General features: G+C 43.0%; 1 protein-coding gene across 9 annotated transcripts in view; it reads right to left on the bottom strand.

The window, feature by feature from the left end:
* The window catches only part of lrrfip1b (leucine rich repeat (in FLII) interacting protein 1b), a 56915-nt gene that overhangs the window by 23764 nt on the left and 20361 nt on the right, over positions 1-12790 (bottom strand). For all 9 annotated transcript variants that reach the window (XM_080758218.1, XM_080758220.1, XM_080758221.1 and 6 more), the window contains exon 2: positions 5966-6052. In XM_080758218.1, the coding sequence (XP_080614344.1) occupies positions 5966-6052 (87 nt within the window). The remainder of the gene's footprint in view (positions 1-5965; positions 6053-12790) is intronic.

The following is a 12790-nucleotide window of genomic DNA, read 5'->3' as shown; positions in this document are numbered from 1 at the left end:
CATTCTACTGTATTCTATTTTCGAAAACATCAAATAATTCCTAAAAACTTTTACTTTGGTACAGCAAGTACTGTATGTCTTGATGCCAAATTATACAATAAAACAGGGCAGGCCTTTCACTTTCATCTAGTGCTATCGCTACTTTTAAAATGACACAGCAGAAAACACAGACGCTTTCACGGTTTTAATGGGTTATGGTGACCAGTGACCACAAGCCATTAAAACCGGGAAAGCACCCCCCCGTGTCATTTCGCATTGGCTATGCAAAAATAGCAGATCTACAAGATCATCTTGCTATTTTAGAAAAATAAATATTAGTTTTGGCAATTCTTATATTTTTTTAAGGAATATAGACTATGTGACAACCAGGTATAGTCTGATGACCACCGGAGAGACGGGTGACAGCCGGAATGTAGACGGCACCCGGGTGAGCAGTATGGGTTAGCGCCCCTCGGTGAGGCCTTTGAGAGGGCCATGCAAGCAGAAAGCAGCACCATTGCCCACCACTCCTGAATGAAGTGTCTGGTGCTGGGACTCTGGTGCAACGCACAGGTCCACCGTCCTGGGCCTGATAAGAACAGGAGTGGACCTGGTGAGACGTCGCGTAGGAGGGGCCCGGACAGGAGTCAACCCACAGAGCCTAGTCCCTCCATGTGCCAGAAGTGTAGCCCTGGCAGAGTAGTTCTGGAGTAGTTCCAACGGATTGCCCTGGTTTTGCCCTAGTGGGACTGATTGAGGGTAGCTACTGGGACGTAAGTCGGGAGTTGATCAACCCCGGCTGGGTCGCCTGAGTGAGGGGTATGATGTTGGTAGACCCGAAACCCTGTTGACCTCAGGATACATCACTGAGGAATACGTCCCAGGTGCATCCATGCGATGTATTTTTTTAGTTAATCTTATATTTAAAGCATTTGAAACATTTGAAACTCAAATCTGGGGGTCCACAGCCAAATAACTAATTTTGGGGGTCCTTCACATGAAAACGTTTGAGCACTGATGTAGCAAGCAACGTACGTTTTCCAGAAAACTGATTTAGAAGACATTTGTAGAATCGGCCTCAGGTCTTATGGGCAAGTAAAAAAATCTGTGGTCTTCCACATTCATCACAGTGGGAAACCTATCCTTCATGGTGTATGTTCCATTCACATTCCACTCAACTTAGACACAACTTTCTCCCACTGGAACATGCACGCTTTGCTTTCCTAGATGGACTGGAAAATAACGGCTCTTTTTTTTTTCTACTACAGCAACTATAAGGGAACAGTGCCGAAAACCTATTTCACAGGTTCTGGGTTTGTTTCCATATACTGTATATACACACTACGGCTCGGTTTCACATAAGGTTCTCGGAAGCTAATTTGGGCCCCTGGCTGGAGGTGGTACTAACCCCCGAGTTCTGGAAAAAACCACTACTCCAGAACGTGTACTTTCAAAAATTGTCGAAAAATAGCATATCTACAAGCTCACACTGTGTCGTGTTGTGAGCTTGTAGAGTTCAGAGTTCCCTTTTCTTTACGATGTAACTCCAGCTTCAGAGATGGTTCGGGGTTCAAATGTAAACTTTAACAAAAAGCCATCACAGAACTTAGGGTTAAACCTTCGTAGTCAGAAAATACCTTTTAGACCAGTTTTTTCCAAAACAGTGGGTTGGGACTCTTTTGTTTTTTTTAAGTAATTTTTACTAAGAATTTGATACATATACAAAGTGAAATAGCCGAAATAGCAGTGAAAATGGCACATCTACAGTTGTATATGCTTGTAAATTGTCTATTTTCAACAGTTTGGGTAGCGAACATTTCTCTTTTGGGTCTTTTTAGACAAAAGGTTCTCCAATTGAACATACAGGCCTGGGTTTGGTTCCCTGGGACGGAGTGGAAAATAAACGTGTTCTGGCCCCAGGTTTCATACCCGTCAAACCTCACATACCATTATGGAGATTTAACCCATTCTGACCTGAGATCAGATTCATACGAGGTTTCCACTGGACACACACTGGTCTGATTAACCCATTCTGACCTGAGATCAGATTCTAAAAATGTCAGTCGTTCTTAGATTTTTCAAAAATAGCAGACCTACAAGCTCATAGTGCGCCACTCTGTGGCGCGCTATGAGCTTGTAGATCTGCTATTTTTCAATAGCTAAAGCATAACATAGTGATAACACCAAAATGGGTGCCCGCCCAGAATGGGTTAAACTACTGTCATACATGCACTTACAGGGATTAAGAGCAGACTGCTGAGGGTGGCATGTGTGTGTGTGTGTGTGTGTGTGTGTGTGTGTGTGTGTGTGTGTGTGTGTGTGTGTGTGTGTGTGTGTGTGTGTGTGTGTGTGTGTGTGTGTGTGTGTGTGTGTGTGTGTGTGTGTGTGTGTGTGTGTGTGTGTGTGTGTGTGCGTGCGTGTGGCTTGCATGTAATCCTTTCCGTGTGTCACAATGGGTGGAACCCCGCCAACACCCACACAGTCAAACACATGCACAGTCAAATACGCACGCACGTGATTTATGAAAATTCTCTCTAGCTAAATAATATATCTCCAGATCACGTCAGGAGAACACTCACATGCATGCCATGTAAGCATAACACATTACATTATTAATCACAATATGTCACGGTAATAACTCTATACAGTTACAGTTAAGTAGCAAAAAGAGCTTCATACTAGCGTGCACTAAATCCACACATTCACTACATATACACAATAAACTGTGTTTTGTATTTTATAAAAAAAAAAAACCCAAGATGTTCTAGATATAAATATGCATGCTACATAGATGCATATACAGTACACTAATACTGGGGATGCACTATAGTATATCGTTGCGGTCGGGCAGAAACCTCTTAGCTCCATGTTCTACGTTTCTGTAGAATGTGGACATACAGTATTGAGGTTATCCACCCGACAGAGACGAAATATCTGGGGTTATTCTACCAGACATGGATTAGCGGCAGATCTGCAGTCAGTCTGAGATGGGGGTCTAATCCATGTCTGTAACACCACCAGACCCCCACACGCAGGGGGGGGGGGGGGCACGACACATATTGTAAACAAGCCTCTAGTAGGGCACTATACAGTCAAATCCATGGCGCATCCATAACGCTGACTCAGAGAGTGTACAAATGGAACCAAATGGAACAATTTGCTGCCATTTCTACACAGTCTTGAGTTGTATTAATGCTGAGGATGTTACAGTGTAGGATACAATCATGCACAGGAGGGCAGGCATCCCTAATGTCATCCAATGAAAGCCTTGCAACTTTGAAAACAACTATTTATTTAGCTTGAATCCGGACCTTATTTGAGAGTGAAAGAATTGTATATTAAAAAAGTGATATTCTTGGTTAAAAGGTTAAAGCACTGTATCCTAATAGTGTTTGTTCAGTATAGGGTCTCTGTGTCTCTCCAGCTCTTTGGTCATTATTGACATTATTACCCAGAATTCCAGAAGATGATCTAAACTACTGAGATAGATGTCATCATGTCATCATCCAATCAGAAAATGTAACGCTGTGATGTTTTCCTGCATTCCACATTTGGAGTAAATTTAATCAAACAAAAAAGGACTGTAAATTCTCTAAATTGAACTTGGCCACCATAGAGTCATGTGAAAAACAGCCAGTTTCAAACTTATTTGAATGACATGCCCCAAAATATGGGACGGCGAGTTTAGAAATGAATGTATAAAGGAATAAGTACAAAGGAAAAGAACTGAGGAGCTATAGTTTTTGGATTAATTGCAAATAAGACAGCCATTTTTTTAAGCCACAAGGTTTTCATGATCGTCTCTCTAGCAACAGAGCGAGTCTGTCGTCCATGTTGTTTCCTCCTACCATCCACTGTTCAATATGCCCCCACTTGCTGTTGCCGTCCATACCATAATACCTCTGAAGGAGGAGGAGGAGGAGGAGGAGGGGGGGAGGGGGGACACCAGGAACAAAGGAAAAGATTAGTGAAGAAGAAGATGAGAAAGATATAGCATTTAAAATACTATACGTTCTAGCTACCAGAAGAACCTTAAAGGAACACCCCGCCAATTTTCAAAACATATCTTCATGTACGTTGCAGACAATCAGACTATCACTCCGTCTCATTGGTGGGGGCTGTGGACAGTTCATAATCCAGCCTACCGGTGATGACCTCATCCATTCCAAGCTAAATGGGAACTACAGACTTTCTCTTCATGGAAAGTTGGCATGCTGAAATAGAAGCCACTGTTCTAGGCTAGCATCAATTAAAACAATTGTTTTTTTTATTTTAATTACCACACTTTTTTTATTTGTTTGTTTACTGTCCACAGCCCGCCTCTGAGACGGCGTGAGTAGAAATGGTGCCAACTTAGTGTTCAAATAGGGTGAAATGGTCCTTTAACGACCAGGGTGAAGCAGCAGTAGTAGTAGCGTTTGATTTCTCCTTCCCGAACATGATCAAACAGGTTGTCAGTCACAAGGTAAACTACCGCTAAACTAATGTGCTAAATTAATCCGCTGTGCGATGATTACAATACAAAACAAATTACTCTCAAATAACATTGGCCCGATATGTTTGATATCAAAAAGGGGAGCCGTCGAGTGTTTTACATTTGAGACACGGAATAAAGTATGGAAAAAGTCACATAAACCTGCATAATTGAGGACATGAATTAGTAAATAAGTGAATGAGCGAGAGAGAACAGAGGAACAGAGGAGAGAAAGGAAGGACGGAAGGAAGGAAGGAAGCCTACCTTCTGACTCTGATAAATCTAAGCCATGAGGAAGAGCAGAGAAGATGAAATGACAGAAACGCAGGGTTAGCAGTGTTAGTTCATACAGTAGCATTCACATGTACCAATATTTATTTTTCCTTTGCGACACCAAGTCCGATACCAATAGCTTGCCAATAGGAGTGTGGTTCTCAAAGTGGAGTCCAGAGATTCTCAGGGTTCATTGAGGAAGTTCCAAATGGACCCCCATAACTAACTCAAGAGTTAGTTACGGGATAGTTAAAATGGGTTAAAAAGGTTTGAGAACCACTGATCTAGGAATAAATTATAATTTATAATCATTAAAGTGTAGCTAACCTAGTAAATAAAATAACAATGTAAATAGCACAGTAAGAGCATAAAACAGCATAATGCAACATCAGCTGAGGCGTTAAAAATTCAAGAAGAAGATCATCATATCATAAGTGGTGTGGTATTGGAACGGCATAGACTGGCATAATTTCCGATATATCAGGGTTTCAGGCTATATAGACAACCAATACTGGTAATGTATTCGGTATTGGAATAACTCTAATAGCCGTCATATCAATCACAACGAAAAGCAGAGAACTGTGAATATAAAAGAACGTAGGCGTCGTTAGGTGTAAAGTTACATCTACTGTTAATGAGAAGAATGTCACCCCCATGATGTCCTCTGTCGAGCAGTAAGTGTGTCAAAATGTGCGTGCCTGCATGCATGCATGTTTTGCATGGCCGTGTTGCGGATCCAGTTGTATCACAGAACGGTGTCAGGTTATACTCACATCAGCAAAAGCCATATCGAAAACCCTATAAGCCAGGGGAAAACGAGCGACTCAAGGCCTCAACTCTGAAGTGTCAGACGCCTGGTATTTCACCCCTAAAGCCACTCACTCAGCACTGTCAAGACGGCTCACAGCTCTCGCCGTCTCAACACAGACCCTCCTTGTATCTGATCAATACAGTGTACTTTGCCCCCCCCCCCCCCCCCCCCCATTACAATTGTTTTGTGTCAAAAACCTACTTCACAGATAACCAATAAATGTCATGATTAATCATGATGAGCAAGATTGAGTGCTTAATTGGTTCTAAATGGTTTCGATATATTTCTTTCCTGTGTCCGAAACGGTTCGAGAAGTGACAGAGTTACCGTGTTGCAGGGGGGACACACATAGCTGCGTAATGGAGCGGAGGCACCGCTCAAGAACACGCACGCATGCAAAAAGGGTTTGTGAACCTTCTCCTCCTCACCTCCTTCTGTTGTCTCTCCAGCTCCTTCATTCGAATCTCCCGCGCCTCCGCCCGGGCCGCCCGCTTAGCCGCCAGCCGCGCCTCCGCCTGGCGAGAGAGAGAGAGAGAGAGAGACATTGAGAGAGGGTAACAATGAGTTTCAGTGTGCTTCAACAAACAGACAGACAGACACAGACAGACAGACACTTCCAACTATCGATAAGCCTTGCCGAGCCATGTGGCAGCAGCCTGTTTCTGTAGCGACCTGAGCTTGATGTACAAATAAGTACGTCCCACCCCCCCCCCCCCCCAGCCATGACATGAAAGTACACCCTCTGGACATGACGCTAGTATGTCGCATGAACTTGCCCCCAACCCAACATGCTAAATGCAAGGCACGGTTACGACCCAGGCGGGAGATCGAACCACGACCTCTCAATCTCAGGGCAGACACTAAACCACAGGGCCACTGAGCTATGCTCCCAACTATATGGACAGGATAGGTACATCGACTGAAGTATTTTGGTCCATGGATCACACACACACACACACACACACACACACACACACACACACACACACACACACACGGTTTATCGATCAATGCAAACTTTCATCACTCTCATTCTCAGTGGCAAATGTAAAATAGAAACCACCAGATCATTTACTGTACGTCGTGCATACAGTTATGACCGTCGGGAGCGATTTGACCTATACTGTATAGCATAGCATGACAACGCCACATTGTCTGTGTTTTTGCACAGTAAAAACTCCTCAGTGCTGTGACTTCATCAATTTGCAACTCCGAGAGTGTATACAAATGTAACCAAATTATTACATTTGTACACTCTTTAAGAGTTGAATTTATACACGCGGGATTTTTTTTTTTGCTGTGTATATGCCGCAGGCTGACATGGACAGACGGAGATTGGTATATAGAATGACTTGGAAGATAATTTAAAAAAAAAAAGGACTTTGATGAAATAAATTAGATCAGGACATTGTTGGGGGGGAGGGGGGGAGGTGTGGGGGGAGGTGTGGGGGGTTGGGGATGCTCATCGTCTCTTAGGTCATCTGAGGTTACGGTTATCTGTGTCGCTTGTGATTTAATCACCATTGTCTGAAGACACTTGATTAAATAGGCTGTGAAAACAGATGCGGCATGCACGCAAATACACAATTCACACTATTTCATTTTAGGGGGTTAATTGAACGAATAGATTTAACACAAATTATTATACTAAAGTTTAATAAAAAAAAGAATTGATGGTCATTAAAAACAGTCACCAGAACCAAGGACAGGTGTTTTCAAATAACCACATTTTAAATGTTCAAATCATGATTCAAGTAGAGGGTATATGCACTAATATGCAGTATGATGACATCACCCGAAGTGAACGCCTACTGAGTGGCAAAAAACTACTTTCTGGCCTTGATAGCCCAAACATACAAACTGAAAAGTCCTATTAACCCATTCTGATCAGATTCTATAAATGTCTTCTCCATCCTGACAGCTTTCTGAAAAAGCTATGTTTCTATGTCAGTCGTTCTTCGATTTTTCAACAAAAAATAAGCAGACCTATACAAGCTCGTAGCGCGCCGCTCGGTGGCGCACTACGAGCTTGTGGGTCTGCTATTTTTCAACAGCTAAAGCATAACATAGTGCTATAACACCAAAAAGGGGTTCCCGCCCAGAATGGGTTAAAAGATCAATATCAAAATTTAAAAAAACTATATAAAAAATATCAAATCAAATGGCAACTGTGCAATAAAAGCCTGAGTAGATGTTAAAAATATACTTGTGCTCGAATGGTTGAAAGATAAATATTTTTTTTAACCTACTGTATATAATAATACATAATCAATTATCACTTAATGTTTTTTATTAATAATAATCACGTAACTAAGAGGCTGTCAAATATAATTGCAGTGGACAAAAAAAGTAGAACATTTGCCTGTGGGATCATTGTATAGGCTAGTGGAGCAAAAGCATGTTAACATACTCCAGCACTGCATGCAAAGTGCCATTTATGACGCCTCAACTAAATCCCTGACTCACATGGCAGCCACTGACACGGACTGCAGTGCAGTCAGTGGCCAGCAGGGGGAAGCGTTTCCACTGTTGCCATGTCCACTTATTAGTTGTTGGTTTTATTTTATTTTTTTTGGGGGGGGGCTTGTTTCTAAAGTGTAGTTGCTTATTTGGGCTTGCTTCACTTTATTTTTTTTTATTTTTAATTATTATTTAAACCAGTACTCATTTAAACCAGTCCAAAAATGTCATGTCATGGACACCCAAATTAATTATGAATATTGTCCCTAAACCCCAATCTGAAAATGGTTTGTGCGTAGGGAGATAGGGTGGAAATATTCCACATTGTATTACAAGATTTGCTCATGCACGAGCTGTGCGATCGGGGGGTTGTAGATCGGCTATTATGATTAATTAGTACAGTATATAGGTTTAAAGTGCTCATGGGGGCCTATAGTGTCTTCTTTTGGGCCTATTCTCTGGATGCTTATTTCTCTCAATAAAATCTGGCAACACTGGAAGTTTCCACTGTCTGTGACAGATAGTACTCCCAGATAGTATAAGCGTCACGAAGATGCAAGATGCAGCTTAACCCATTCTGAACGGGAACCCATTTTGGTGTTAGCATCATGTCGTGCTTTAACTATTTAAAAATAGTAGATTTAAAAAAAAAAATCTGATCTCAGGTCAGAATGGGTTAATCAGACCAGTGTGTGTGTCCAGTGGAAACCTCGTATGAATCTGATCTCAGGTCAGAATGGGTTGGTTTTTTTTGCCGACGCTGCAAGTTGAAGCGCCGCCCGAGCGGAATTTCCATTCACCAGCTGTTTAACCTATTTAGGCCCGACGTCGAAATTTAAAATAAAAATCTTCTAAATCCTGACAGTTTCCTGAAAAAAACCCTGTTTCTATGTCAGTGGCTCTCAAACATATTCATGTCAAGGACCCCAAATATATATCACATTGGCCGCCGACCCCCATCTGAAAAATATGTCGTTCCAGGGACCCTCCCAGTAGCAAAGATTTGAGTTAAAAACTCGCTCTGTATAGTATATTCAAAGATTTCAGGCACATTTTTCAAAATAGCAGACCTACAAGCTCGTAGCACGGCACTCGGTGCCACGCTATGACCTTGTAGATCTGCTATTTTTCAACAGCTAAAGTACAACATAATACTTAAAAACACCAAAAGGGATTCCCACGCAAAATGGGTTAAAAACCCGGAAGAGGCGCCTGCTGCATCTTGCTACGCTACTATCTGGGAGTACTGTGAGCCATGCTTTGACGCAGGAGAGGGGAATGAATGCGGGGCGAGCCGGCGTTCGGTGTGTCTCCTGTCCTGACTGGTGACACTCCCGTGCGGACAACGCCTAGACATAAACACCCTGCAGCCTCACAACAAGCCTGACAATCCAGTCCTGCTCAACTGTCACTTGTTGTGAGGAGGCCATTATGCACTCCGCCGCGGCTAGAGCAATCTGATCCGAGATCAGATCGCCTGCGTGCCAGAATGGAGACACACATGCAGATATATAGGGCCTTTTTGCTTTGAGGACAGCGCGCGCACCCACGCACACACACACACAGCCCCTAAGCGCTTATTTCCATTGTGGTCCTATATCATGTATCATATACCATCGATTCATCGAGTGAACTAAACCTAGTTGATTATACAAATAATCAATATTTTAATTAAATAATTAATTGATCTCTCTTTTGGCCGAGTCATTCTGTATAGGCGACGATTTTCAAAAACATTCAAAGAACTGGGGGTTCAAGTCTTGCTCGAGGGCACCTCGACCGAGCAATCAGCGGCTGGAATTTGAACCCGTGACCCCTAAATTGTCACATTCCTCCCTGTGGCTTTACTTTGAAACACTCAAGATGTTTCAAAAATAGCTTCTCTAAACGTGCAGTCGGTACTATATAGGTCACGGCGCATTACATGTGGGCCATTTTCTGAAAAGTGTTCAGACTAAAATGACATTCACCAAAATAGGGACACCAGGTGGGAAGTGTTTAACGTTATCACCTCACCCTCATCACTTTTCAGCACTCCGACAGTGAGACAGAGAGACAGAGAGAGACAGAGAGAGAGAGAGAGAGAGAGAGAGAGGGGGGGGGGGGGGGGAGGCAGTAGAGATAGGAAGGATGACATGCAACAACGAGCCTTGGTCGAATTTTGAACCCGAGCTGGCTGCGGGAAGAACTTTAGCCGTATTTTAGTTGGTATATAATATCAAAAAGTCCCCTTCACAAATCGACTGGAATGTCAAGTTGATAAACACAGAGCACTTCTTAGGTAATGACCACCACAAGCTAACCTAATATAGGCTACAGGAAGAAAAAAAAATGGCTGTCAGGCAGAGGCCTCCATATTTCATCCTTTCATAAATGAATACTGCACTATGTCAGCCGATCTACAAGCTCACAACGTTTCGAATTGCAACAGTGTGAACTAGGTAGGCTATGTTCATTATTTTTATATATTTGCGAACGCAGTGAGCACTTATACTATGAGACCTAGCAGATCATGTCTGTCTGTCTGTCTGTCTGTGTGTGTGTGTCCCCCCTTTGTGCCCATATATGGAGCTGAGTGATTTGTTTGTGATTGATGCAACACACTCCATATTTGGACGTATAGCTGCTTTGGGGACTCCTTATATGGTTATGGCTAAGTTAAAAACTTAACTTAAAAATAACTTAACTTAAAAAAATAATAACTTAAAAAAAAATCTTAAAAAAAAACCAAATATGTATGAGCTGCGTTCGCTTCCCGCGTTCCTGAAAAGTATAGCCGTTTTGGACATACACGGTTTCCACCCAAAAGCAACGACGACTTCCACTTATTTCCACTGCCGAGCAAAACGGCAATAATTTAACGAAACCCACTTACCGACTAATTACAACCACATGAGGCTAAAAATAACTCAGGAACAAGGAGCTAGGGAGAGTGAGACATCATTCTGAGAGCCGACTGTGGCTGCTATTAAAAAAAAAAAAGAAGAAAAGAAAAACACATGGCATAGCCATTAGCAATAAAGGTTGCATAATTCATTTTTAACAAGAGTGTGCAGTCCAATCCCCCTCCTCCCATGTCTACTTTATGGAGACAGCAGGAGAGCCGAGAGCAAAACGGGACAGGGACAGATGCTTCTCGTGGGAACTGACACCGGGACGGTATAGGGCCAAGCATTCCCCATCTCATCTCAAATAATCGCGATATCTTATTATACAATGAAGTTGAACGATCCCCGAGCAGGAAACAGGTATGCCCGCTGCTTCTGCAGGACAAACCCGGCACTACAGTTAGTGCACAGAGCCCTAATTTATTACGAAGCAATGCATAATAGTCACTTCCAAAGAGACATCTCCAGTAACGCTGTAACGGCAGCCTCGTTGTAGAGTTCAAAACCAGCGGCGTTGATTGCAGATTGGAGAGAGAGCTTACGGAGGTCAAAGCCAAGGCAGGCTTTAATCCAGATCAGCAGGGTTCAAGGATCAGATCCATGTACACAACACAACATGCAGACCTGTGCTCTGAAGTCTGAACGCGGCACAAAGGATTCACACACACACACACACACACACGCACACACACACGCTGGAACAGTGCAACAACACGAAGCCGAAGCTCTCGCTGCGTTCTCTATACAGTGGTTGTCAAACTTTTTCAATTCCTTTAAATCGAAAAGATGTGCGGCGGGGAGACCCCATAAAGAGAAGCTTTCTACAGGCTCTAGCAGCAGATTCTAAACCATTTCAATTTCAAGGAGCCCCAGTTTGATATGCATTATTATTAGGCCTTGTGGACACCCATTTAAAATGGCATTTCTATCTCTGGGAACCCCCAATTTATATTGTAAGATCAGTCGCTCTTAATTTAACTCTGAGAGTGTATACAAAATGGTACCAAATGGACCGACCGTCACTGCACCGATGATCCGTGGCTCTCTGGACAACCGGATCTCCATATATCCCTATATATGGGCTATAGAGCACCGAAGTCCTGACGTAACTCGCTCATCCCGACGATTCCCCTGGTTCGCGGAAGTAATTTCTCTATGGAGAATAACATGGGGTGATCTTAATATCGTCTACTATAAGCGTTGTGGTCCAAAAATAAACAAGCTGTCTCGGCGTTATTGTTAGGGAGGTGTCTCTGTATCGTTTGCAACAGTCAGTCACTCATATATGATACAGTCTGCTTCTAGCGAAAATCTAACTAATTCAGCAGCAGTAACATTAGCGTTTTCTCTCAGTCAGTTGATTCTCATATCCATATGAGTGAAGCGGCCGGGGTGACATGTTTATTTTTCAAACACAGTTGTTATATGAGGCGATCTAAAATCGCCTCAATGGGGATTTCAATGCAACTAAACAAATACATGAACCTGGGGACTGACGCCCTCTACTGAAAGTGACGTCAGACTTCGGTGCTCTATATGGGGTTTGTTTATGGTTATGTCTGAGTGAGAGAGAGCTGGCCAAATACATACATATACATTTGGGGGTCCTTGTCATGGAATACTTTGAGAACCACTGTACTGCAGTATTGTGACTGACCGGGTTATCATTGGTGCTGAACGGCGCCCCGACCTACTGTAGGCCTCTCTCTCCACCATCCCAGACACAGGCCAGAGGGCCCCATCCCACCACCCGCCCCACTCAATGAAAAATAAAAACAACCACATGGTGAGTTACAACTCCTCAGGTCCTAACACTTCCTGGAAGGAAGGCTCCGGACGTGGTCTAATGGGAGTGCAAGAACACACACACATACACACACAGTACACACCCTCCTGTTTACCACG

Source organism: Protomyctophum bolini (assembly GCF_963924005.1).
Source record: "Protomyctophum bolini genome assembly, chromosome: 24".
In the NCBI taxonomy this organism is placed as follows: domain Eukaryota; kingdom Metazoa; phylum Chordata; class Actinopteri; order Myctophiformes; family Myctophidae; genus Protomyctophum; species Protomyctophum bolini.
This window is presented reverse-complemented; position numbering and strand designations above follow the sequence as displayed.